The 26,881-nt window shown below is 40.5% G+C and overlaps 1 protein-coding gene across 2 annotated transcripts in view; it reads left to right on the plus strand.

The window, feature by feature from the left end:
- Positions 1-26,881, plus strand: part of Nars2 (asparaginyl-tRNA synthetase 2, mitochondrial) — a 91,062-nt gene that overhangs the window by 26,663 nt on the left and 37,518 nt on the right. For both annotated transcript variants that reach the window (XM_006979897.4, XM_076547412.1), the window contains exon 6: positions 9,623-9,717. In XM_006979897.4, the coding sequence (XP_006979959.2) occupies positions 9,623-9,717 (95 nt within the window). The remainder of the gene's footprint in view (positions 1-9,622; positions 9,718-26,881) is intronic.

Here is a 26,881-nt window from a genome sequence, read left to right on the forward strand (position 1 = left end):
CTAACTAAATGGCACATAGGAAAACTTAATCAAAAAGTAGCATAAGCAGGCTGACAGTAGCATTCTGCTTTCCCAAGTGCTGCACTTTCCAGAATAAAAAGATGTCATTGATCATTCGAAATTTTGGTGGTTATAAAGTGTCATGATTATATTTTTATGCCCTATCTTATTTGGGTTGATTTTTTTTTTAATTTATGGATATGGGTAGTTGGCCTGCATGTATGTCTATGCAGCATTTGCATGCCTGGTGCCCAAGGATGTCAAGAAGAGCACATCAGATTCCCTGAAATGGAGTTACAGATGGTTGTGAGCTGCCATGTGGGTTCTGAGAATTGAACCTGTGGCCTCTGGGCCATCTCTGTAGGACTGTTTGGTGCTTTTACTTTTTAATTACTCTTAGCCTATTTTCTTTTAAATTTATAGATGGCAAGTGAGCTAAACCAGGTCAGCCTTCTTCTGGAAGAAAACCTAGCATTAGACTTCCCTTCCCTGACTTGTTGTATTCAATTGCTTTGTCTTACTTTAACATTCACTTCTTGAAAAATGTATTGGACAGTTTTGTTCTCCCTCTAGTAATCCATAAGAAAGAACAGCATCCTGGACCTGGAACATTGAAATACTTTTGTTGATACATATTTTCTAATGGTGACTTCAGCTTTTAGAACTTTGGTGTAAAGGATGACTGTTTCTGTTATGGAGGTCTTTTTCCCCAGGTGTGTGTGCACACCACTCTGTGCATGCTGGTGCCCTTGGAGTCCAGAAGAGCACACTAGATCTGCTGGAACGAGAGTTAGAGGTGGTGGTGAGCCACCCTGGGTGTGTGCTGGGGACTGAACATGAGTCCTCTGCAGGAGCAGGAAGTGCTCTAAATCACTAACCCATTGCTTCACCCAAGGAGTTCCTGTTTTTGTGTGGGGGACAAAACTTGACCCTAGGACAGATCTAGGAAGATAGACTCACAATAAAGTTACTCAGACATAAACCTTACTCTCCTGTATTTGAAATTTGATCCTATACATATGTGTATTTACTTTACTCTCATTCTGACCAGAGCACATAAGAAAACATTTTTTTTAATGTGTAATGTTTTAAGACACAGTTTCATGTATCCTGGGCTGGACTTAAACTGTAGCTGAGGATGACCCTAAACTCTTGATCTCCTGCCTCCACATCCCAAGTGCTAGGGTTACGGGTATTTGCCACTAGGCCTGGTCCAGAAGCCAATTTTAAGAAAAGGAAGAATTTATTTTAGCCCATAGTTTCAGAGACTTCACTTCATCGTTCTCGGCCCCACTGGTCCTGAGCCCTTGGAGGAGCAGAACATCCTGGGGGTGGGAGCATGTGGCAGGGGCTACTCACCTCATAATAGGGAGGAAGGAACCAGGTATAAGCTTCAAAGACGTAACCCCTCCCAGTGACTCCATTTTCTAAAATTTGTACCATCTCCTAAAATATACCTACCTCCCAGATCCCTGATTCTCCTTCCCTCAAAGGGGTCTAGCATTTTGACGCTGGGAAATGACATCATCTACAGAGCTCATACTTGAGAACCACACAATGGAAAAAGATAATGATGCTGATTCTAAGTATTTCTCTTGTGCTAAGTCAGAGGGATTCTGTACTCATACAAGGATAGGTATGGTTTTTTTATGTTTCTGTTTACTACCCAAAGAATACTGTTTTCAGTGCACTATATCTGTTTCCTTCATTTATCAGTAGTTCTTTTTTTTTTTTTTTTTTTTTTTTTTTTTTTTTTTTTTTTTTTTTTTTTTTTTTTTGGATTTTCCGAGACAGGGTTTCTCTGTGTAGCTTTGCGCCTTTCCTGGAACTCACTTGGTAGACCAGGCTGGCCTCGAACTCACAGAGATCCGCCTGGCTCTGCCTCCCGAGTGCTGGGATTAAAGGCGTGCGCCACCAACGCCCGGCATTTATCAGTAGTTCTTACTGCTCTTTCTAAGACTCTACCTTATTCCTTTAAGGCTGCTTCCTCTTCCAGAGTATTATCACATGCCCTTTAGCACATGAGTTATGATTTACTGATGGAATTTTGATTGTTTCCACTCTTTTACTGTTACCAGTAAAGTTTCAGTGAACAGTACCATATTCTAATTATTTTGTACAAGGGACTATAGGTATAGCACTGTATTAGTTACCTTTGTGTGGCTGTTAGAAAATATCCTGACAAAAAGCCACTTAAAGAAGAAAGGCTTAGCTTTAACTTCCATTTCCAGTGGGATAGCGGCCATCATCGTGGGGAAGGTGTGGCATGGTGGCAGGCGCAGGAAGCTGGATGTTCATATTTTCATCCGCACACAGGAAGCGGGGAAGGGCTAAGGTGGGGTGAGGTTGTGAGCCCTCAAAGCTCACCCTCCCGTGATGTACTACTGCCTCCAGCCAGGCTACATCTCCTAAGGTTCCATAACTTTCCCAAACAGCACCACAAACTGGGGATGAAGTATTCAAACAAGCCGATGAAGGACTGCTCCTATTCAGATCACTGCACTTATAGTAATTACATGTGGAAAAGACTTGGATCTTGTATTGTGATTGACAGTTCACTGTTATTTATTTCTGCTAGTGACGTGAAGATAATCTGTGGGTGAGTTGTTGTTGGCTTGGGTTTTAACAAATCAGCTGTTAAGAGTATGGAACCAAATTTTAACTTTTTTAAAAATTTAATTTGATATGTTTTTAGTTTAATTTTAAAGAACTTAAAAAAAACTGTTTTTTAAAAAAAGAAGTATCAGATTGAAAAGTACATTCAGTACTGCTCTGGTTAGTGTAATATTCGGTGTGACGATCCACAGCCTGTGTTTTGTTGTTTAACATTGTGTTAGGTTTCAAACCTGGGACAAATGGCTGAGGTGCCAGGCACTGGCCACCAGGTCCTCCCTGCACCCCTCAGTCCCTGCCTGTTACAGGGTACCTAGCATGCCCCACCCCTACCCTAGACTTCTCCAGCCGGGGGGATGGGCTGCCCTTCCCTATATAATCCAACCATTTTGCTTACCTGGTCTTTTTGGTCTACCCTTTACCCTCCTTGCCTCTTGGTCTGGCTCTCCCATCTCTGGCCCCCACCACCCCCACATGGCTCAGGGTCATATCCACTCTGGACTCTCCCAGATGTCCCTGCCTCTGGCTATGCTCTCCCTTTTATCTACAATAAACTTTCTCCTCCACCATACCTAGGAGCAGTCATGTCCTTTCCTTACATTTGTTTTTTTCATTCACATTGCTTTTCCCCTTTAAAAAAAAAAAAAAAAGGAAAAAAGGAGTGAGTTGTGTACATGGGGGGTTAAATGCTTTATAGACAAGAAAAAAAACTGCGCTAGAACCAACTTATTCATCATCATCATCATCATCTTCATCTTCCTCTTCTTCCTCCTTCCTCATCTTCATTCTCCTCCTCATCTTCTTCTTCCTTCTTTTTCTTGCTCTTTGCAGCTTATTACGAAGATAATTGTTGTTCTGTTAACTGAATACCACTCTGTAATTGCAAAAAAAAAAAAATGCAGCTGTTTTGTTGACATTCTGAATGTTTCTAAGTAAATACAATTTTTTTATTTAAAAAAAAAAGGAATAAAAGGAAAAAACTTTTTTTAGTTCACTTTTTTTTTTTTTTGGTCCAGCCTCACCATCTGATCTTAAGGGTTACAGGCCCTTGTTTCTTTTATTTTTCTTGTTCTTTCTCAGATGCTCAGCGGGAAAGCAGACAGTTTACAAACAGTCGGAACTCACAACTTCCTTTCCTGTACAACAAGTTGTTGCCAGGATGGAACCTTTCACAGGGCTGAGCATGGCAAGGCATGCTGGAAGGCAAATAGACCCTCATTTTGAGGAAGATTATTTTTACTGTAGAAGTTCAGTGTGTACCAGGATACACATTTGTAGCAACTGAAAAACATAGAAAGACACTGGACATCCTGGGAGTGGTCAGGTAGTGAGTGAGAGGTCTTGTTAATAACGTGCCCAACAAAGTGAAATGCAGTTCATTGCTTTGCTGCTCCTGTTTCCCTGGGTCTCTTTTTTATTTCTACAATGCACTCTAAGGACTTGTCAGGACAATTTCTTTTACGTATATATTATTTTATTTCATTTTCCATACCAACCACAGTTCTCCTTCCCTTCCCTCCTCCCACTCCCAAAACTGGTTGTGTGTGACATTTGACCTCAACACTTAATGTTCCCATTTTTAAGCAGTGGTGGCTAAGTCATAGCTAGCTCAGGTCTTTTGATTCTTTATTATTTCTGTATCATGAAGATTTCGCCTTCTCAGAAGCCCTCAGTTGAAATTCACACACACACACACACACACACACACACACACACACACACACACACACGAGTGTGGAGCGTGCAGACGGGTAGTGTTTTCCCATTGCCTTCCAGGTTTCTGCAGCATGCTCCTTATTTACCCCTTTTATTCCCTCAACTTTTCCATCCTGGGATTCTGAGTAAACAGAAGTGAGGGTGAGGTGGAGTAGAGGAGAGGACGGACTGGGAACGCAGAGGAAATGAGATGGCATGTGAGCGCTGGGGAGGCTGGGGAGGTTAAGTAAACTCTCCACCACCGACTGTTCTTTTCCAGGGCCAGCTCGCTGCTGCTTGTCTCCTTGCTGCGCAGTTTACATGTAGACAGCTGATTGTGTGGGTTTCTCTAGTTCATTCCCTTGAGACTAAAGCTACTCAGCTATATTTGTTCTGCTGTGAGAACAGATAACTGGGAGGCAATTCAAAATATTTGTTTAATATTTTCTTAGAAATCCTTAAAGAAGCAGAGGGTTTTACACCTTGATTTAAAAAAAAAAAAAAAGGGAAAACAAAACACTAGTTCTACTTACTTTAAAATGTTTGGTGATTTTTGGTTTTCTGTCTCTTTATACATTATTTTTTAGCTTCTAGTGTCAGAATAACCTCTCAAAGTTGTTTTTCCCCCTGTTGTATGTAATAAAGGTTAAGTTAAGCTGTATTACTCTAATAACTTTTATATGACCAAGTTGGTTGGGTCACTGAGTGGCATGGCAAGGACTTTTAAAAATCCTTTGTTGTGTCAATTTCTTATATTTTTGCCCAAAGGTCTTGTCCAAATAAAATCTTACACTGAGACTCAATCTATAAAATTGATTAAAAAGTAGTAGGTATTAATTAACTTCTGTCTGAATCTCACGGTTGATCATTCATATGAGTGAATGACATTAGTAACCTGGAAGATGGTGGAGAAAGTCTCCCTTATAGAATACTTTGAACTTGATAAAGGGCTAACTTCCGACAGATTGATAATTTTTTTTTTCTAGGAAATATTATCATAGTCCAGTAGGAAGGTCTTGAGGCACCTCCTATGACAGTGCCCACTTCTGGTCCCTCCTGAAGGACCTGCCTGAGGCTCTTCTTGAGCCTGTCCTTCCTGAAATACACTTGTGACTTGCCTGGTATCTTTGGTGTCTTGTTGTTTGGGTTTTTGTTTTTATCACAGTTCCATGTAAATAGATCATGACTACTACTCCCCACTAATGAAGGCCTTTCATTGTTGGGATCCGTGTTTTCAGGTGCGTGTGTCACTGGGGGTGGGCTTTGAGCTTTCGAAAGCCCCTGCACTTCTAGTTAGCTTGTTCATTGGCATGTTTGCATGTGTCTCCCCTCCCCCACTTCCTGTGGCTCAGATGTAAGCACTCAGCTACCTTTCCTGTGCTAATCCTTCTACCATGATGGTTATGGACTCTAGCCCACTGAAACAGTGAGCCCAAGTTAAATGCCTTCTTTTGTGCGTTTCCCTGGTCATGGTATCTTAGCACAGCAGTAGAAAAGGAAGTAAGACAAGTCTCTTGTAGTTCAGGCTATCTCAACACTCACTCTGTAGCCAAAATTGGCCTTACACTCCTATTTCTTAGCTTCCTTAGCTGGGGTTGTAGACGTGAGCTACCATACCCAGCCTGCTACAGTCTCAGAGGACTACCATTGAACATGCAGTCCTTTGTCAACTAAAACGTGGTTGTTAGGTACGGGGCTTAGTTGAAACAGCCAATATGAAGCCTTTTCAGATTGCCTTCTTTTAATTGTAGAAGTAGTTTGAGGTTCGTCCCAGTCTCTCCTGGGATTGACAGTTCATTTCTTTTGAGCACTGAATAGTATTCCATCCGCTGAGTGTACCGCAGTGTATGTACCTTCTGAAAGATGTCTTAGTTGCTTCCCGATTTTTGCAGCTATGAATAATGCTGCTGTAAGCATTCCTCTACAATTTTCTTTTTAATATGGACGTCAAGTTTTCAGCTCTTTTGGGTAAATACAAAGGGACGCGATCACTGATTCATGGTGAATATGTTTGTTTTGTAAGAAACTAAGTGTGTTACAAAGTAGCTGTGCCGTTTTGCCTTCTCATTAATAGTAAATGAGAGTCTGCTGTTTCCCATCTTCTCCAGCATTCAGTGTTGTCAGTGTTCTGGATTTTGACCTTTGTACTAGGTATGTGATGATCTTGATGGGCTTTTCAGGGTGCTTGGCCAGCATCCTGCTGTGAGTCATTTTCTGTGCATCACAGAAAGATCACAGAGTGGTTCATCCACTCCCACCCCGAGCTATTAAAATGGACAACAGTATTTTCAGCAGTCTGTGGCCCAGAATTCCTTAGTATACTTGAAGAAGCAAGAGCTAGGGGAAGGGGTTTAAATTCTTTTGAGACAACATAACACTGGGTGACTCAATAAGGACTTCACCAATATCCAGACATGCTCGCTTTCAAGCAATTCTACTTAAGGGTCTTGGTTTGGTTTGGTTTTTTTAACATTTATTTCTTACGTGTGTGCCCGTGCTGGCAGGAGTCATTTCTCTCACCATGTGGGTTCCAGGGATTGAGCTCAGGCTGTCACACTTGGCACCGAGTGCTTTTATATGCGGAGCATCTCACTGCACCCCACCCCCAGCCCTAAATTGAAAATTCTGTATTAAGTACGTTTCGGTTGATTGAGTTAACCCATAAAATTAAAAAAAAAAAAAAAAATGGGTTCCTTGGGGACCTTGTTCCTTTCTCACCACTGTATCCAGCATTTAGTCTAGTACCTAGCACAGCCTGTAAAAAATGTTCATTCAGGAGAAACATGAATTGAAGTGGGACCTGGTACTATGCAAAAGTACCTATACTTGAGGTGGTACACAAGTCTAGTTTTCAGTGGCAAGAACATGAAAGAAAATCTCCATGAGGAATACAGTGATTAACAATGCTTGCGTAACTAAACATTAAAACAAAGTATAAAATTCCTAAATAACAGTAGTGTGGAGGGGATTAGGAGATGACTCTTGCAGAGGACCTAGATTCAGTTCCCAGCACCACATAAAGGCTCACCATCATCCATAACTCCAGTTCCAAGAGACTCAACCCCTTATTTGGCCTCCAAGGGCACCAGGTGCACGCACACACACATATATACACACATATATACATGCAGGCAAATTAGATAGACCAGGACCTAGTGTAAAACCAAAAACTACTGGTCTAAAAAAAAAAAAACAAGGTAGCAATAAAAATGACGCCTAATGACATTCTGCTATACTCATAGACCAGTGCTCAGCCATCACCATCAGAGACGCTTCCTCCTGCAGCATATGGGAACAAATACAGAGATCCACAGCCAGAAAGTACAGAGAGAGTGTGTATGACCTTGGAACAATCAGCCCTAAATGGGTTGTCTTCATCAAATCCCTCTCAGCTCAGGGAACCCTGGAGAGGAGGAGGCAGAAGAGTATATGAGAGCCGGAGGGGATGGAGGACACCAAGAAAGCAAGGTCCTTTAAATCAGCACAAGCAGAGCTCATATGAACTTGAAGAGACTGCGGCAGCATACATAAGGCCTACACAGGTCTGCAGCAGTTCCTGAATCCTACCGTGGCCGTGGTTCTCAACCTGTGGGGTCGTGACCCTGATGAGGGCAAATGGCCCTTTTATATCCTTGTCTTACAAATCTGACCTCTGAAGCCAGCAGGGAAAGCTTCATTCAGACTTTTAAAGTGCTCTTGTGACTAGGTTTGATATATTCAGATAAACTATGTATCTTTTAGATGTTTGATATGGAACTTTAATTGAATTTATAAAATCAGTTTACATCAGTAACTGGATTGATACTTGAAAAGAGCCAGGATCTGGGAATCATGGGGACATGTCTTAGAGTTCTGCCTGCCACACTGAATTTTCACCTGTACTTGATATAACTTTTTTAAATATAACTTTCTTATTTTTAGCAATTTTGTATTTGTCATGTATTGTTAGCATGCCTTATTGTAATTTGCTTTTTTTAATTTCTTGATCAGTTTGAGAACTTCTTCACATATATCTTAGCCATTCAACCATGCTTTTCTGTAAATCTACTTAACTATTTAAGGAGTAGATTATTTTCTTTCTTGTTTTCTTGGCAGGAGATACTTTATATATTCTGCCCATTAATCACTTACTAATTTTAAAGATTTATTTTTATTTTTCATTAATGTGTATGTGTGTAAATCTGTGTGAATATATGCCATATGTGTACCTGGTGCCCACAGAGACCAGAAGAGGGCATTGGATCCCTGGAAGTTGAAGTTACAGGTGGTTTTGAGCTGTCTGTTGCCGGGTCTGGGAACCAATGCGGATCCTTTCTGTCCTAACCACTAAGCAATCTCTCCACCACTAGCACTTACTGATTTTGCATTGCTGCAAAAAAAAAATTTCTTAATCCAACATTTCTCTGTTAGCTTTGTCTATCATTGCTTTATTGAATAAAATTCCTTAACTTTGATGTTCACAGATTCATCTATCAGTATTTTAGTTACTAGTAACAGAGTTGTTTAGAATTACAAATTTAAGATTGCAATCCTAAGCCTTAAATTCATTACCCTGGGGCTGTAGTTTTTGAACTTGTGAGATTCAGAATTACTTTTTTTTTTTTTCCTCACTCTTGAGACCAAGTTTTGCTTTATTTCCCAGGTCTCCTAAACTCATGGATACAAGCCATCCTCTTGCCTCAAGCCTTGGGTAGCTGGAAACAGATGTGTGCCACTGCACCTTATAAATGATTACATGAGTTCATTTTCCATATAGTTCCTCATGTTGTAGTAACTCCCAACCACAAAATTATTTTTGTTGCTACTTTATAACTGTAATTTTGCTATTGTTATGAATCATAACATAAGTATCTGTTCTGTTTTCCTATGGTCTTAGGCAACCTTTCTAGGGGGTCACAACCCACAGGTTGGGAACCACTGCTCCAGAGGCTACTCCCTTGAAAAAATTAGGTCTTAATTGTAGGTCAAAGTTAAAGAGGTCATGTGAATTGCCATATTTAATGTTTTTAATTCATAAAACATCTCTTGCCTTTGTTTACCCTTAATCAGAATTACTTTTTAGGGAAAATTCATGAACAAGTCCTGTATTCTATGGTTATTGTGTTTTGAAATTACATGATAAGCTCCTGTGCTGTGAGAATGCCTACATAGGTATGCTCTATTTTAGATATAGGCATTCCTTTTATTTTAGTGAGAAGGAATAGTCCTTAGATAGGCTTAACTGCAATGTTGTTTTTAGCTATGGGTCATGGTAGTTATAATAAACAAACAAAATGCATAATAGCTTTTTGTGGCTTGTGTTTTTTATTTACAGCCTTCAAGCAAAATGAAGGTGCCCGAGGAGAACTTCTTCAATGTTCCTGCTTTCTTAACTGTCTCAGGACAACTTCACCTCGAAGTGATGTCAGGGTACAAAATTTTACTTTTTTTTTCTTGTGTATGCTGATTGTGATTTGGGGCCAAAGGAAACAATGTGCTCAAACTTAAAAGCTGAAATTATCCTATCATTAGTATACCAAAAGTAGATTTAATGGACAATTTGAAAAATGTCCAAGTGAGGGGCTAGAGAGATGGCTCAGTGGTTAAGAGTACTTGTTGCTTTTGTTGTTGTTTTGTTTCGAGACAGGGTTTCTCTGTTGTAGTTTTGTTGTTTGTCCCAGATCTCGCTCTGTAGACCAGGTTGGCCTCGAACTCACAGAGATCCGCCTGACTCTGCCTCCCGAGTGCTGGGATCAAAGGCGTGAGCCGCCGCTGCCACCCGGCTACTTGTTGCTCTTGAAGAGGACCTGGATTTGGTTCCCAGCACCGACAATGTGACTCACAACTGTGTGTAAGTCCAGTTCCAGGGGAATCAAACATCCTCTTCTGACCGCTGAGGGTACTAAGCAGGCACATAGTACATATACACACAAGCAGGTAAAACACTCTTACATATAAAATAAATAAATCTAAAAAGAAAAGAAAAAAGGAAACATCCAAATGTTTTCCAAGTAAAATCACATTCATCTAGACTTCTGGTTTTAGTAAAAAAGTGTAACAGTAAAATTCAAAGTTGTAATTTTTTTATTACTAATTATTCTTGCTTAAATCCTAACCATGTAATCAAATTTTCAATATAAATGACCATATGCGTGGAAGTAATGGATGCTCACAGTTCATGCTTAACCAAATACTACCTCATTTCACTGGGGGGGGAAAAATAGGCTGGACAGTGGTGGCCTTTAATCCTAGCACTCAGGAGGCAGAGGCAGGAGGATCTCTGAGTTTGAGGCCAGCCTGGTCTTCAGAGCAAGTTCCAGGATAGGATCCAAAGCTATACAGAGAAACCCTGTCTCAAAAACCAAAACAAAAAAGTAGGAAACATTTTTGCTCAGTAATTAGTGTGTGTGTGTGTGTGTGTGTGTGTGTGTGTGTGTGTGTGTGTGTGTGCGTGCGTGTGCGCGCGCGCGCGCGCGCCCCTGCATGTCTGTGTCCAGAAGAGGACATTGGATCCCATAGAACTGGAGTTGCAGGCAGTTGTGAGCTGCCCCTGGGAACTGAACTCAGGTCCTCTGTAAGAATAGCAAGCACTCTTACCCTAGGAACTGAACTCAGGTCCTCTGTAAAAGCAGCTCTCTCTCCAAACCAATGGCAGTTGATTTTTAAAAAGAAAATTAACATATGGCACTGTGAATCCACTAGCAAAACTTTTAAGTTAAATTGAGTACATTTCTAACACTGTCACACCTTTGGAAAGTCTGAATATTCCTAGGGCCCAGAGTCCTCCTTAGTCTCTTGTTCTGTGAATAAGAAACTAATTTCTTTCTTTCTTTCTTTTGTTTTGTTTTGTTTTGTTTTGTTTTGTTTTGTTTTGTTTTGTTTTGTTTTGTTTTGTTTTGTTTTGTTTTGTTTGAGACAAGGTTTCTTTGTGTATCTCTGGCTGTCCTGGAACTCACTCCGTAGAACAGGCTGGCCTTGAAGTCACAAATCCCCTTGTCTATACCTCCCAACTGCTGTGATTAAAAGCATGCGCCTGGGCGGCATACACCTTTAATCCCAGCACTCAAGAGACAGAGGCAGAAGGATCTCTTGTGAGTTCGAGACCAGCCTGGTCTCCAAAGCAAGTTCCAGGAAAGGTGCAAAGCTACGCAGAGAAACCCTGTCTCAAAAAAAAAAAAAAAAAAAACCAAAAAACAAAAACAAAAAAAAACCTATCCTACAGACTAATAAACCCTAACTTCTGGTATTATTATAATTATTATTATTGTTATTTTGGGGGGGGGGATTTCGAGACAGGGTTTCTCTGTATAGCTTTGCACCTTTCCTGGAACTCGCTTTGGAGACCAGGTTAGCCTCGAACTCACAGAGATCCTCCTGCCTCTGCCTCTTGAGTGCTGGGATTAAAGGCATATGCCACCACCACCCAGCTTGGTATTATTTCTTATAACTGAAAAATTAAGTTGCTGTAGAGGACAAAAATGTACATGTTGGTTTGTAACTCCATGTAATATAGGGTACTTCTTTCACAGTAAAGAAATAATAGAGCAAGGGCATTCTTCAGTGATAACCTTTCTACTGCTCTTTATTCCCATATTGCTTTGAAAAGACATTCTTTTTAAAGGCTGTTTACCTTTTACCTTATATCCAATGAATAGATAAACTTTATAAGTAATCTTCCAGGCGAGGCACCTGCCTATAACCCCAGCATTTAGAAGGTGGAGAAAGGACCAGTAGTTCAGTCTTACCCATATAGCAAGTTTGAGGCCTCAAAACAAACTAAACGATACTAATTGTTTTAACCTATACTGGGAGAGACAAGGTATCTCCTCTTCAAGGATTGTGTATGGAATGTGTTTACCAAACATTAATTTCTGTATTATAAGACCACTAATGTAGTGCCTCTTTCTCAGTACAGTGTTCTGTAAAATACAATGTACAATGAAAGGATGAAAGATTAATTGGTGGAATATTAGATCTTAAATTTATAATATGTGTGTCTAATAAAGTCATGCAAATGTTCCTAATTTAATATGCACAGTTCTAGAACTATTAATATACAGTACATCATGTTTCATGATTTACTCTAATCAGAAATTTTTAGTATTTTTTCTCTTAGCTTTGTATTTTGCTTAATTTTATTTAAAAGACTGACTGTTAAAAGGCATAAATGTAGTTATATTTAGAAGGCTAACATTTTCCAAAGAACCCCTTGAGTCTAATGGGTTTATGACTCTGTTTTCAAGGTTTTTCATTTTAAATAGATACTGTTTTGGATTACTTTCTGGATGTATAGACAAGTCACAAATGCACTGCAGTTTCCGCCTACCCCCTGCCATTCCCCCAAATCTTCCATGACTGATGCATTTGTCAAAAACCAAGAACACAATGTTAGTGAATAACTGTTAAGCAGAGTCCAGGCTTTATTTGGATTTTACTAGTTTCTCTATTAATATCTTCTTTTTCCAGGATTCAGTTCAAGATATCTGAAATGTGGTTGTCTTGTTCCCAAGTCTCTTCTTGGCTGTTTCCCAGTCTTTGTTTGTGTGACCTGTAGAATGTAACCTGACCTCAGTTCGTCCGATGTTTTTCTCCAGATTAGACCTGGGTCATACAGGTTTTTGGAAAGAATAGCACAAAGGTGAAGTGCTATTCTCGTGACATCCTCTGAGGGAGTGTGTGTCGTCTGTGTGGTGCTGTTGACTGCACTGTTAGATAGAATAGTGGTTGTCAGCTCTCTGCACTGAAACTGGCCTGCGTTCCCCTTTCGCCGCTCTGTTCTTTATAAGGCAGTCACTAAGTCTGCCCTCACTTGGGTGGGGACTTGGGGTGTAGGAAATGGAATTAACCACAGCTCCTTTGGGGAGGGGATATCTGAAATCCTATATGGAAGGTTTGTTCACTTTATTTAGTCCATCATTTACATCAGGATGAACTCAGGTAAATCTGTCTTATTGACTTACCTGATTCTGTTTTATCTCCATAATTACATAAACAACTTTAATTATGGAAAACTCAGTCTGTTACAGGTTGAGTCTTCTGTGCCTTTTACGTGTTTCCGGTCTTGTAAGTACTTTCATATCATTTGATACTACAGGATGTCCTAGATTTTTTCCTTTGGTTTTTAGGTTTGTTTACCATTTTTATCATTGTCCCTCCCTTTGATAAATCTACATTGACACATCATTATCACCTGAAGTCTGTAGTTCACGAGAGTTCATTCTTAGTGTTGTACGTTTGTACAACACTTAGTGTTGACACATGTACCCACCACTATAGTATACAGAATAGCTGCCCTGCTGTGAAAATTCTCCTATTATTCTGCTTTGTGTCTCCATAGTTTTCCCTTTTCTATAACTCAGTGTACTTGGAGTCATGCAATATGGAACCTTTTCAAAGTGGCTTCTTTCACTTAATAACATGCATTGAAGGCTCCTCTGTGTCTCTTCATTTCTTGGTATCTCACTTCTTTTTAATGTTGAACCATGTTCTGTTGTTCATATATAGTAGTGTTTATCTGTTCACCCACTGCAGGACATCTCTTTACTGTTTCCAAGACTGGGCACTTTTCCCAGGCTTATTTCCCTCACTCACATGCTTAAAATACATATTTTGAATGGCAACTTTTACATTTTTATTATTGTCTATGTGTGTGCATGATAGAGGAGTAAAGTCAGAATGCCACTTTGTGGAGTCATTTCTGTCCTGCCAGCTTTGCGTGGGTTCTAGAGGTCGAGCTCAGTTAATGAGGCTTGAACAGCAAGCCCCTTCACCTGCTGAACAAGCTTGCCAGCCTTCGGGTGGTATTCTTGACCTCTTTCCTTTAGCCTTTCTTCTTTTAAGATTTTTTTTTTTCAGAGCTGAGGACCAAACCCAGGGCCTTGTGCTTGCTAGGCAAGCACTCTACCACTGAGCTAAATCCCCAACCCGTCTTTTAAGATTTTAAGAAATAGTGTTTAATATTTTTATAATCAGAGAAAAATCTGTTTCCATTTTGAGGGGGAAATCAACTTGGGCTTGCACTGATTTCATTCAACTTTGATGAATCTGTTTGTGATGGGTATGAGCTATCATCCTCGGGTCATTTCAGCAGGTCTTACCCTGAGCTCTTAAACTATGCTTTGCCCTCCTGTGATGAGACTGATGGCATTGGAACAGGACTAAACCAAGGTTCCCCTCATAACTGAGTGTGAACCTGTCTTCTCATCTGCTCAAAAGACTTCCTTGGTCTTCATCCATTTCATACTTTTATAAACTTCGTTCATTTATACACGTTTAGTCAATTCAGTGTTTATTGAAAACTGTATGTTAAGCACAGATCTAGGTCCCTGGCTACAGAGATGAACAAAACATCTGTTACTCCATAAACTGTCTTGAGCACCATGTACATTAAATAAGGGTTTGTAAGTATGATAGCCATTGTTTAAAGAGATAGTCCTAAGCACAAGAGCAGATGTCAAGGGAATTTCACCTTGCCTGGGTTGAATTTAATTTAGAGGTAATATTATCTCAGTGTTTACATGAAGATACATCTTAAAATGGTGTCCATATTTAATGGTTATAACTTTCATATTTGATACAATGCTTTGCTTTTGTATTCTTAAAACCACAGAAGTTCAGTTAGTTTTCTCCCCATTACTACAGAGCTTTTATAGTATATAATCTTTAGGTTGCTGTACATATTTTCTCCATTTGGCTCTGGAATATCTTTTGTTGTAATAGATGTATTTTTGAATGAATTATGTTTAGCCAAATCATTAAAAGCTAGAAAACTGCTTAGCTTCTCTGTCCTATTTCTTTATCAGCTTCCAGATACTGAGAATCAATTATAAAACTTCCTATGAGAAGAGTTAAGACTTTGTGTCCTGTCTGTCTCTAGGAGAATTGCTAGGATAATGAAGGCTAGAGTAGGCTAAAGGAGTAGTTGAAGATTCTAAGTGTATTTAAATAGGGAAGACAGAGGAGGGGTGCTTTTATAGGTGTTAAAATCTGCTTCATGGGCTTCTATAAGAGCACTGTGTTCAGATAAGTAAACTATACACACACACACACATATACACATATATACATGTATGTTAAATATATACATATATGTTATATATATGTATATATATATATATATTTAAGAACAACTTTATTGACATAATTCAACACATGAAACCTATCCCTGTAGGCTAGGAAAATGGCTCAGTCAATAAAGGATTTGCCATGCAAGCACAAAAACCCAGGTTCAATTCACAGAACCTGTGTGTGTAAAAGCTGGGGTAGTGGTGCATGTTTGTAATCCTAAAACAAGGCTGGCAAAGACAAGTAGATCCTTGGGACTCATTGCTAGCTCCCTGGTGAGCTCTGGGCTAGAGAGAGGTCATCTCAAGACAACAGGTTGACTTCTAGCATGCTTGCGCGCGTGCGCGCGCGCGCGCACGCACACACACACACACACACACACATATACACACACAGAGCCTCCAGTCCATCCTTTGAGGGATGGTAGACATAGAACTTACTGTTCATGAACTACAATGCCTGTTGGTGCTGTCTAGAAGCAGCTACTGATGGATCAGTTAACTAGGCAGACATCAAATTAATCCTTAGTAATTAGGCCAGTATGGACAATGATTAGATCTATAAAAAGCAAAGCAAATATTGTTACTTCTTTCAATTACTGTGTAATCTTGTCTGAATTGCTCAGGCAGCTTTAATTACTTTTTTAGGAGAAAGAAAATCTGTGTGTGTTGTGTTTGATGAATTTAAGTTAGGTTGGGAACAAAGAGTCTTTGTCATTTTGAATTTTTTTCCTCACTCGTTTTCCTCTGAAAATAACAATGGCTATCCACTTATTCAACAGTGGTTTTAATATTCACCTAAGTGGTAGGTAACTGCTGGAATCAAGGAGGAGATTGAGTATGGAGTGGGTTCCTAAGATAATGTTATTTATCTCTGTCAAAAGCACTGGTCCTGTCAATCAAATAATTGGTCCTGTTAGCTGAAGTAAATGCAATCAGAGAGTTAAATTGGAATTCTGGCTTCTTCACATACTTACGTTATAAGCTTAATGTCTGGCCTCTATAATCTATAAAAACAAATTATAACAACTACCTTTTAGAGCTGTTGTGAAAATTAGTTGGATGCCAGGCAAAGCCCAGCACTTCTCACAGTGTGGGCACTGACTTGTTAAGTGCTCTGCTGGTGGCAATATTGGCAGTTAGGGCCTCTCTGGAGGACAGGTTGACACAAAGAACTAGCTAAAGTAGTGTGACCAGGAAGAAACAGCTGACAGGTGATTTTCAAGTTGTTTTACAGCAGAATAGACTGGAGCTCCCAAGAAGCAAGAAAATTGGGATAGAGAGTGAGTCTGTCTGAATTCAGGGCTCACAAGACAGGTCAGGTGAAACCACACCAGTGCCTGGGATGAAGGACTGGATTAAAGCATAGAACTCAGATACCTCTGAAGCCTGAAGACCACATCAGAACTAAGATAGGAAATTGAGAGCAGATAAGGCAGTACAATGTCCTAGGGCGGTGGTCAATAATGTTGACCATGGTATTGTGTATTCTGGATTCTTTTTTCTTCAAACAAGATCATTTCTGTGCCCATCTGGGGCTTCCCAGGTCTGCCTGATAGTTTATTCTATAATTGAATATATAACACAATTAGAATGTAAATAATTAGAACTTATTTTATATTTTATAATATAAACCATTTATTAATAAGGCCATTTTTGTATGATCAGTTTTATTGAAATATATTTCTTATACAATAAAATTAATTTTAAAATACAACTTAATAAATTTTATAAATGTATAAACTTTTATAACTGCTGCTACCATAATCAAGATACAAATTTTTTTTCTATCTAAAAGTCCTTTCCTTCCCTCTAGAGTCACACGCCCACCCACCCTCACCCCGCCTCTGCTTTTAGTCACCATAGATCAGACTTTTTTCCAGAATTTCATATAAATGAAATAATAGTTTTTACTCTTTTTAATCAATATTCTCTTACTCTGTATAATAATTTGAGATTTATCCAGTAGTTCTCCTTTTTTTGCTGAATATTATCTGTCCAGTGGATATATTGTTACTTCTTGTCTTCCGTAAGGTTTCTATTGCAGTGAGAAAACACCATGACCAAACACAGCTTGGGAAGGAAAGGGTTTATTTTATCTTCCACTTTGACATCACAGCCGATCACCTAAGGAAGTCTGGGCAGGAACTCAGTCAGGACCCTCAAAGCCTGAACTTAAGCAGAGGCCATGGAGAAACCCTGCATACTGCCTCCACCTCGTAGCTTGCTCAGCCTGCTCTCTTAGACCATCCAGGATTACCTGTCTAGAGGTGGCGCCACCCACAGTGGGTGGGACCCTTCCACATCAATCATTAACCAAGAAAATACCTTACAGACTTGCCTGCAGGCCAGTCTTCTGGAGGCATTTTCTCCATTAGGATTCCCTCTTTCCAGACATATCCAGGTTGTGTCAGGATGTTAACAGATGCAATGATTTTTTTGCAGTTTATATATGGTAAACAATAACAAAATTCATCATGTTAACCATTTTGGGTGTACAGTTCAGTAACCTCAAATACATCTACAATATTGTACATCTATCACCACATATAAAACATTTACTGAATGTATCATTTGTTTGAGGAGGTAACACATACACATACACACATTGAACATTTTAAACAGGTGTGTGTGGTGGGGAGCTCATAAGACCCCTTGGAGAAGTCAGTTCTCTCCTTCCACTGTGTGGGTCCTGAGGTCATACTCAGGTCATGAAGCCTGGTGTCCAGTGCCCTTACCAGTGTCAATTCCTAACTGCATTTTTTTTTGGGGGGGGTGGGTTGAGACAGGGTTTCTCCTTGTAGTTTTCGTGCCTGTCCTGGATCTCGCTCTGTAGATCAGGCTGGCCTCGAACTCACAGAGATCTGCCTGGCTCTGCCTCCCGAGTGCTGGGATTAAAGGCGTGCGCCCCCACCGCCCAGCCCTAACTGCATTTTGAGATATTTTAAAGGATAATGGTTTTGTTGGAAGTTAACTTCATTGTAAATCAAAACACATCTGTAGTTACACTGTTTCCTAATTCGCTCTACCAGTAACTCTTTCTCTCTCTTTAAGATTTTATTTTTGTTTTGCCTGCCTTTTATGTCAGTGTACCACATGTTTGCAGTACCCTCGGAGGTTAGAAGAGGGCGGTGGACCCCCTGGAACTGGAGTTACAGATTGCTGTCAGCCACCATGTAGGCGCTGGGAACCAAACCCAGGTCCCCTGGAAAAGTTGCCAGTGCTCTTGAACCCTGAGCCAACTCCAGCCCCCAGCCACCATCTTCCAACTAGATCATGGGTCTAAGTTCATCTTAGTTGGAGTTTCTTTAACTCCTTGGGTGTTTACAGCCATAACTTATTTAGGAAATTTCAACCACCGTTTCTCTCTACCCTCATCTTTTTTAATCAAAAAACAGTAGGAGACAAAGCAGTATACACGTGGTCAGAGGACAGCTGTGTGGAGTCAGTTCTCTCCTCCTACCTTTATACCATCCCAGGGGTCAAATCAGGTCACCAGGCTTCTGTGCAAGGGCTTATGTTGACTGAGCCAACCCCCGGCACCCCTATCTGCCTGTCTCCTCTACCCCCCAGGAAATTCTACATATATATGTTGATCCGTGTCATAATAGCCCACAGATTTGTTCACATGGCAGCCAGAAACCAGCATGATAGACAGGAAGGGGCCAAGGACAAGAAAAACTTGTAGAGGACCCCTGCTCTGAGCCCTGTGCCTTCCAACCCAACCTTACCTTAATTTCCACTACTTCCCAATAATATCATTAGATTAAATTATAAATCTGTCAAGGGATTGATCCAATGATTAGATCATAGTCCTTCAGAGCTAATCACACATCAGTGATTGGGTCAGCCCTTCAACCCATGATCTTTTGGGGTGTTATACATCCTATCTATCTTAGTTACTTTTCTATTCCTGGGAAGAGACACCATGACTAAGGCAACTTATAAAAAGAAAACTTCATGGGGGCTTCTTTACAGTTTCAGAAGAACATGGCAGTAGGTGGGCAGGTATAGTGCTGGAGCAGTAGCTGGGAGCCTACACGATGAGAGGACTACCACAAAGCAAAGAGAGAGTGCTACCTGGAACTGGCCTGGGGTTTTGAAACCTCAAGCCCACCCCCAGTGACACACCTCCTTCAACAAGACCACACCTCCTAATCCTTCCCAAACAGTTCCACCAATTGAGGACAAAGCATTCAATATATGAGCCTATGGGGGCCTTTCTCATTCAGACCACCACACTATCTAAATCATGACAATAGAATTTTATATCTCTTTGACAAGTACCCAGAACAATATGATAAATTTATGCTTAACTTTATGAAAGATTCCAGACAATTTTCTGAAGTCATGAACATTCTTTGGGCATGCCCAGCAGCAATAAATGAGAGCTTCACTTGAGATCTCTACATCTTAGGGGGAAAAAATGTTTGCAGTATTTAAAAGTTAAGCAGTTCTAGTAAGTCAATGTGATATCATCTTGTAGTTTAACTTGAATATCTGCTGTGACTAATGTTATTTCTTTTTTCTTTCTTTCTTTCTTTTTTTTTTTTTTGGCCATTTGTATTCCTTAATTTGTGAACAATCTTTTCAGTTCTTTTTCCTGTTTCAGTTAGTTTGTCTTTTTATTCTTGGGTTTTGAGAGTTTTTGTATGCTCTGTATGTAAGCCCTTTCTCAGCTATGAATACTCTTTTCCCCAGTTTGCCTTTACTTTACAATTTTAAGGTGGTATATTTTGATGGCCAAGACTGTTTTTTGTTTTCTTGTTACATACCAATTTTTCTCTTGAGTGATTCATGTGCTTGGAATTCTATCCAAAAGAGTACAGAGATTGAACTGGAGAGATGGTTCAGTAGATAAAGTGCTTCCTGCATAAACCTAAGTTCAAATCCATGTTTGTAAAAAGACAGGCATGGTAGTGCAGGCATCTGTAATCCCAGGAAGACAGGAAATGGTAACCAGAGACTCTAGAAGCTTTGGCCCAGCTAGCCTGGTGTACGCAGTGCGAGCAGTGAACAACAGAGAGATCCAAGCTGTCTCAAACAAGGACTGACCTCCACCTGTGCACCATGGCCTTTGTGTGTGTGTGTGTGTGTGTGTGTGTGTGTGTGTGTGTGTGTGTGTGTGCATGTGTGCATGTGCGCGCGCGCACGCGCAAACATGCACACGCAGATTTTTTTATTACAAAGATTTTTTTCTCTGAAACTTTTATAAAGACCTTTATAATTCCACCTTGTGCTTTTTAGATCTTTGATCTGCCCTACTTGTCTATAAGCTCCTTTGATAGTAAAGGCTAGGCATGATTTATTTTTGTGTGTTTCATAGTAAAGAGTATTGTGGTAAATATTTGTTGGGTGAAGAAATAGCTTGATATGATTTCATCATAGACAATGATGGTTGTTAGGTACCAAGGCCCTCGGCAGTGCTCTCCATGTCTAGGCTGCTGTGATTTGTAGGCTTGAATTGCTTCTGTGCCCTTGGCTTAGTTCATCAGTGTATTCTAGTTGAAAGAAAAATATTAGCTAAAATCTTGGAAAATCTATACCATAAAATATATTTAAAAACTTGGCCAGGCAGTGGTGGCGTACAACTCTGATCCCAGCACTCAGGAGACAGAGGCAAGTGGATTTCTAAGAATTCAAGGACAGCCTGGTCTACAGAGGGAGTTCAGGGATAGCCAGGGCTACACAGAGAAACCCAGTCTTGAAAAGGAAGGAAGGAAGGAAGGAAGGAAGGAAGGAAGGAAGGAAGGAAGGAAGGAAGGAAGGAAGGAAGGAAGGAAGGAAGGAAGGAAGGCATTGGAATATGAGGTCAGAGAGATGGCTTAGCAGTTAAGAACATGGACTGCTCATAAAAAAGACCCAGGTTTGATTCCCAGCATCCCTGTCAGGTGCCTCATAGAGCTGCCTGTGACTCCAACTCTAGGGGGATCCAATACTGCTGGCCTCTGCAGATACTAGCTCTCGTGTGCACATACCCACACACGGACACACATATACATAATTAAAAAATAAAAATAGCTGGACATTGGTGGTGCACACCTGTAATCCAAGTACTCAGGAGGCAGAGGCAGGCAGATCTCTGTGAATTTGAGACCAGCCTGATCTACTGAGTGAGTTCCAGGACAGAAAAAGCTACACAAGGAGACCCTGTCTTGAAAAAAGAAAAAAGAAAGAAAGAAAACAAAAAAAAAAAAAAGAAAGAAAAATAAATCTTTTAAAAGCTTGGAACATTATTCTGTTGATATACTGAAATATTTTAAGTATACCTGATATATGAAAATGAATTTTTATCATTTTTACATAATAAGTATGAGTTTCTATTTGTGTTAATTTAAAACTTTTGGTGTTTTTTTTAATCAAAACTTAATTTTTTCTGTACACTGTACATGAATTACTTAATTCATTAAATTGTTTCTGTGTGTTTTTATTTAGCTGAAACCTACCCTGACAGACTTAAGGAGGGATTGGGGTGGATCGAGTATCTAAACAACTTTAGAAAAACTGCCAATCAGCTTTCTGAAGCAACTAGTCCCCTTTATGTGACTAGCAATGGTGAGTGGGAATAAAAGAAGCACTGTGATCATTCCAGGTTAGGTGATGTGAAGCAGGTTCTGGCCAAGCCAGGATTTATGGTCATCCTAAAGTAGATGACTATGAATACATTAAATATCTGTTTTTACTAGTATTATATTTGTTTTAAGGGAATTATTTCATAGACAGCCTGATGAGCCGTAGAAGAAATGCTGTGGAAAGTATTAGTAAGTTTTCTTTAATATAAAATAAAGGGTACTGGAGCTAGAGAGATGGTTCAGTGGCTAAGAACATGTGCTGTTCTTGTAGAGGACTCCTGTTTGTTTCCAATACCCACATGGTGGCTCTGTAACTCCAGTTCCAGAGGATCCCAATGCCTTCTGACCTCTGGGCACCAGGTTCAATGTGGTACACATACATGCAGGTATAAGAAATCTTTAAGAACAGGGCAGTGGGGGACTTCATCTTTGCTCCTCAAAAAAATAAAATAAAATAAAAATAAAGAAACTTGTTCATTGTTTTTTTCTTCTATCTCATGAGCAAAAACTAATAACAAATAAGTTTGCCCAGATATTGGTTAATTTTATTTTCATTTCTCTTGAAATTGCCCCTACTATATCTCCCATGATATATTATATCCTGAAAAAAACAAAAGGAAGAAAATACAATGTTTTGCCATTTGAAACAGGTGAATAGAATAGATAAGCAAGTGTAGAGTTACATAAATCTTTACAATTTATAGTGTACACAAAACCCCAGAGAGCCTTATTTCACATTTAAAGGGCAGGTTTAGCACATGAATTATGATAGAAATGTTTTTGTTGTTCTTGAAAATGCCTTTGTTGAGACTGGTTTTTATTTCTGGAACATTTTTTGTTTGCTTGTTTGTTTTTGGAAACAGAGTTTCTTTGTGTAGCCTTGGCTATCCTGGAACTAGCTCTGTAGACCAGGCTGGCCTCACACCTCATAGAGATCTGCTTGCCTTTGCCTCCTGAGTGCTGGGATTAAAGGTGTGTGCCACCACCACCTGGCTCATTTCTGGAACATTTATTTATTAGTTTTACTTAACTTTTTCAGCTGAATAATTATTCTTGGCATTCCTCCTTGTTCTACTTCAGGACATTAGCAGGAAGCGCAGTGGAAAAAACTGGACTCTGGTAGACATTGCTTTAGGGCTATTATACAAAAGGTTTTCTCTGTATCCCTTGAATGTTCCTTATCAGACAGCCGGGATCTTTGGAGAGTAGTGGGTCCACTGTCGTCTTCAGAAATATGAACAAGGTGGCTCATGGTTTGTACATGAGCCATGCATGTACATAGTTAACATGTATGTTAAAATGCATGTATTTAGTTAACAAAAGCTGCAAACATGCTTTCCTAAGTAATCCTTGGGTTACATCAGTGCCTTTCTGAAGGAAAGGAAGCCATCCTGTCGGAGAACTGTGCTTACAAGCACGAGGGAGTGAGTGGGGTTTGTGTTCTGTGAAGCAGTAGATAGGAGAGGGGGAGAAGCCAGAGGTCTGCGTGGAAGACCAGGGGCTGTGGGAGACAGTAGAGAGTTCTGACTAGACCCTGGAGCAGAGTCAGAAGTGTCGGAACACATATTTTTCCTCCTGAGTTGATCATCTTCTTACATTGCTGAGATTTCTACAGTCTGTTTCCATGCTAGACAGACATCCTGCGGTGACAGACAGTTCTGACCTGTGCTGTCCAGTATGGAAGCCACTAGCCATGGCTGTTATTTGCTCTTAAATTTTTGTTCATTGTATTTCATTGTAACTAAATGAAGTAGCCCGATGTGGCTGCTAGCTATATATGGAACAAGGAAGACCTGCTTGGCGCCACATGTCCCCGATGTCACACTCTGTTCAGAGCTTTCTCTCACCTTGGATATAAGTACTTGATTTGTTGAATTCAATTGACAGTAGGGAGAAGGGACAGTTGGAAGCTCCTGGAACTCAGTGGTGGCCTGGCGGGTCCTTTGGGCTCTGATGGTGGTACTCTTATTGTAATTTTGTCACGTGTTCAGTCTCACTCCTTCCGGGTATTTAAACTGTATAATCACTAATTTAAACTTTTAAAATATACACAGGTACAGTGTGTGTGTGTGTGTGTGTGTGTGTGTGTGTGTGTGTGTGTGTGTGTGTGTGTTTAACAACAGCTATACTTCCAGTGTTTCAGATCCTTAGTGTCTTGTATAAAGATTTTTTTTGGGGGGGGAGGGGTTCAAATGTTTAGGCTCTAGAATGGCCCTGAACCTAAAAAGTAGCAGGGGAAAAAAAAGAAGAAGGAAAAGAATCATGTCTCAAGGGAAGCTTCTTTACTTAACCCCTGAGCCTAATCAAAAGTGGCCATAGATGAAAACTACAATGTCCAATGTATGTAGGGAGTATGGGGTTGTGTGTACTTTTCTAGAGACCAGAAGTCAACTTCAGGCATCTTCCACTGTGCTTTCCACCTTTTGAGACAGGATGTCTCACTGAACCTAACTCGCTGATTGTCTAGAGTGGCCAGCCAGCCCAGGCTATCTACCTGTTTTCATGTCCCTTTTCCTTCCCCTTACTTAGTCCATGGGTGACAGATGTGCACTACCAAAGCCAGCTGTTACGTGGGTTCTGGAGATCAGCACTCAGGTCCTCATGCTGACACAACAGTGAGCCATCTCCCCAGCCTTGTCCTGCCATTTTCTTGTGCCTTAAAATGGACGGCAAAGGTGACCTGATGAACTGTCAGGACCACAAGAAGGGGTTTGGGGAAAGGAAAAGAGCAAACGTGAGGAGCAGGAAATGGTTGTCTGGAGATGACAGACAAGTGCTGGTGGAGAAAAGGCAAGTCAGAAACAACCTGTGGATGGTGATTTTTAACGTTAACTCTGTTACCTTCCTGCTTCTGAGAACAGCTATTTCAGCAAGGAGCAGAAAGAAGTTTTGAGTAATCAGCTTACCGTCTTCCTCTCCTGCCGTCATCCCATCTCAGTGCTGTTTCAGAATTCTCTTGAGGGAGATTAGCATATTTCATAAAAAGTTATCTTGTTTATTTGACTAATAACCAGGGACTAAGGCTTAAAAATCTATTAAGTATAAAAACAGAAGATTGTGGGAGGGGGAGATAGCTCAGTGGTTAAGAGCGTTTGCCTGCTCTTCCAGAGGACCCACATTCAATTTCTAGCACCTACATAGTGGCAGTCTCAGGGAATCCAATGCTCTATTCTGATTTCCTCAGCACCAGGCATATCCATGGTACACAGGCATATATATTCAGGCAAAATACCCACGCACGTAAGATAGAATTTTTAAAAATAAAAAAATTCAATCTGTCACAAAATTTGAAATCTCATAGAAGTATCAAATGATCACTGTACTGTATGTAAATTTTATATTTTAAAAGGCCACTGTGAACAGCAGTTCATGGTATTCCTAAAGCTCATATTAGGATTGACCTGGGATGTTTGGAGAACATTGAAGACAAACTGCAGTCTTGAGAGGAATGAGTTCAGTTTTTGACAAGGGATAGAATTGGTTAAATCGATGGATATATGCATCTGGACCTCAGAGAAAAGACCCAGACACAGAGTGTAGGGTTGTGAATTGTAAATAGTTCATTGGAATTGTTGGCTGAGGAAGGTCATGTAGGGACAGGGTGAGAAAAGAAGGAAGTCTAGGGCTGGGGATCAAGTTCATCAGTGAGTACTTACCCAATACGCCTGGAGTGCTAAGTTTTAGTGTCAGTACTGCAAAGAAGACAAAGGTTTAGGACTAAGCTTTGGCGAATGTTAGTATGTATGTATGTGTGTGTATGTATGTATGTATGTATGTATGTATGCATGCATGCATGTATGTATTTACTTACTTATTTTACAGCCCAGCCACAGTTTCCCCTCCCTCCTCTCCTCCCAGTTCCTCCCCCAACCCCTGTCTGTTCCAAACCCCCAATGCACTCCTCCTCCATTTCTATTTAGGAGAGGGCAGGTCTCTCATGATATCAATAAAACATGGCATAGCAAGTTACAGTAAGACTAAGCCCCTCCCCATGATTTAAGGCTGGGCAAGGTGACCCAGTATCAGGAGTAGGGTCCCAAAAGCCTATAAAAGAATGTAAAAGACAGCCCCTGTTCCTATTGTTAGGAGTCCCATAAGAGGACCAACCTACACAACTGTCACATGTATACAGAGTGCCTAGATCAGTCCCATGCTGGCTCCCTGGTTGTCTGTTCTGTCTCTGCGAGCCCCTATGAGCCCAGGCTAGTGGATTCTGTGTTTTCTTGTGGTGTATTTGACCCCTCAGGCTCCTACACTCCTTCCTCCCCATCTTCTGCAGGATTCCCCGAACTCTGCCTACTGTTTGGCTGTGGGTCTGCATCATTCATCAGTTGGTGGATGAAGCCTCTCTGATGACAATTAGGTTAGGCACCAATCTGGTCACAGGAGATGGCCAGTTCGGGGTATGTATCCACTATTGCTAGGAGCCTTAGCTGGGGTCATCCTTGTGGATTCCTGGGAGATTCCCTTGTGCCAGGTTTTTAACCTGTCTCCAAAATGCCCCCCTTTCTAGTAGTCTTTTTTAGTACTCTCCCCTTCCACCACCACCACCCCTCCAACCTGATGGCTCATGTTCCCATCCCCACCTGCCCTCAGTTCACTCAGGAAATCTCTTCTATTTCCCCTTCCCAGGGAGATCCATGCATCTGCCCATGAACCCTCCTTATTACCTAGTCTCTCTGGGTCTGTGAATTGTGTATGGTTATCCTTTATTTTACAGCTAATATCCACTCGTGAGGGAGTACATACCGTGAATGTTAGTATTTAATATAGAGGAAGAATAAGTAGCATGTAAAAAGAAGAGACAGAGACCACGTAGGTAGGAGAAAAAAACTAAGAGAATGCAGTGCTAGGTGTTTCAAACAGACGGAATGTCTGGAGTAACAAATGAAGCCCATTTATCCCTTATCATGGAGTACAGGGAAGGCTCTTCATGTTCTGGCTGCTTGCCACCTCCTT

Source organism: Peromyscus maniculatus, chromosome 1 (genome assembly GCF_049852395.1).
Source record: "Peromyscus maniculatus bairdii isolate BWxNUB_F1_BW_parent chromosome 1, HU_Pman_BW_mat_3.1, whole genome shotgun sequence".
In the NCBI taxonomy this organism is placed as follows: domain Eukaryota; kingdom Metazoa; phylum Chordata; class Mammalia; order Rodentia; family Cricetidae; genus Peromyscus; species Peromyscus maniculatus.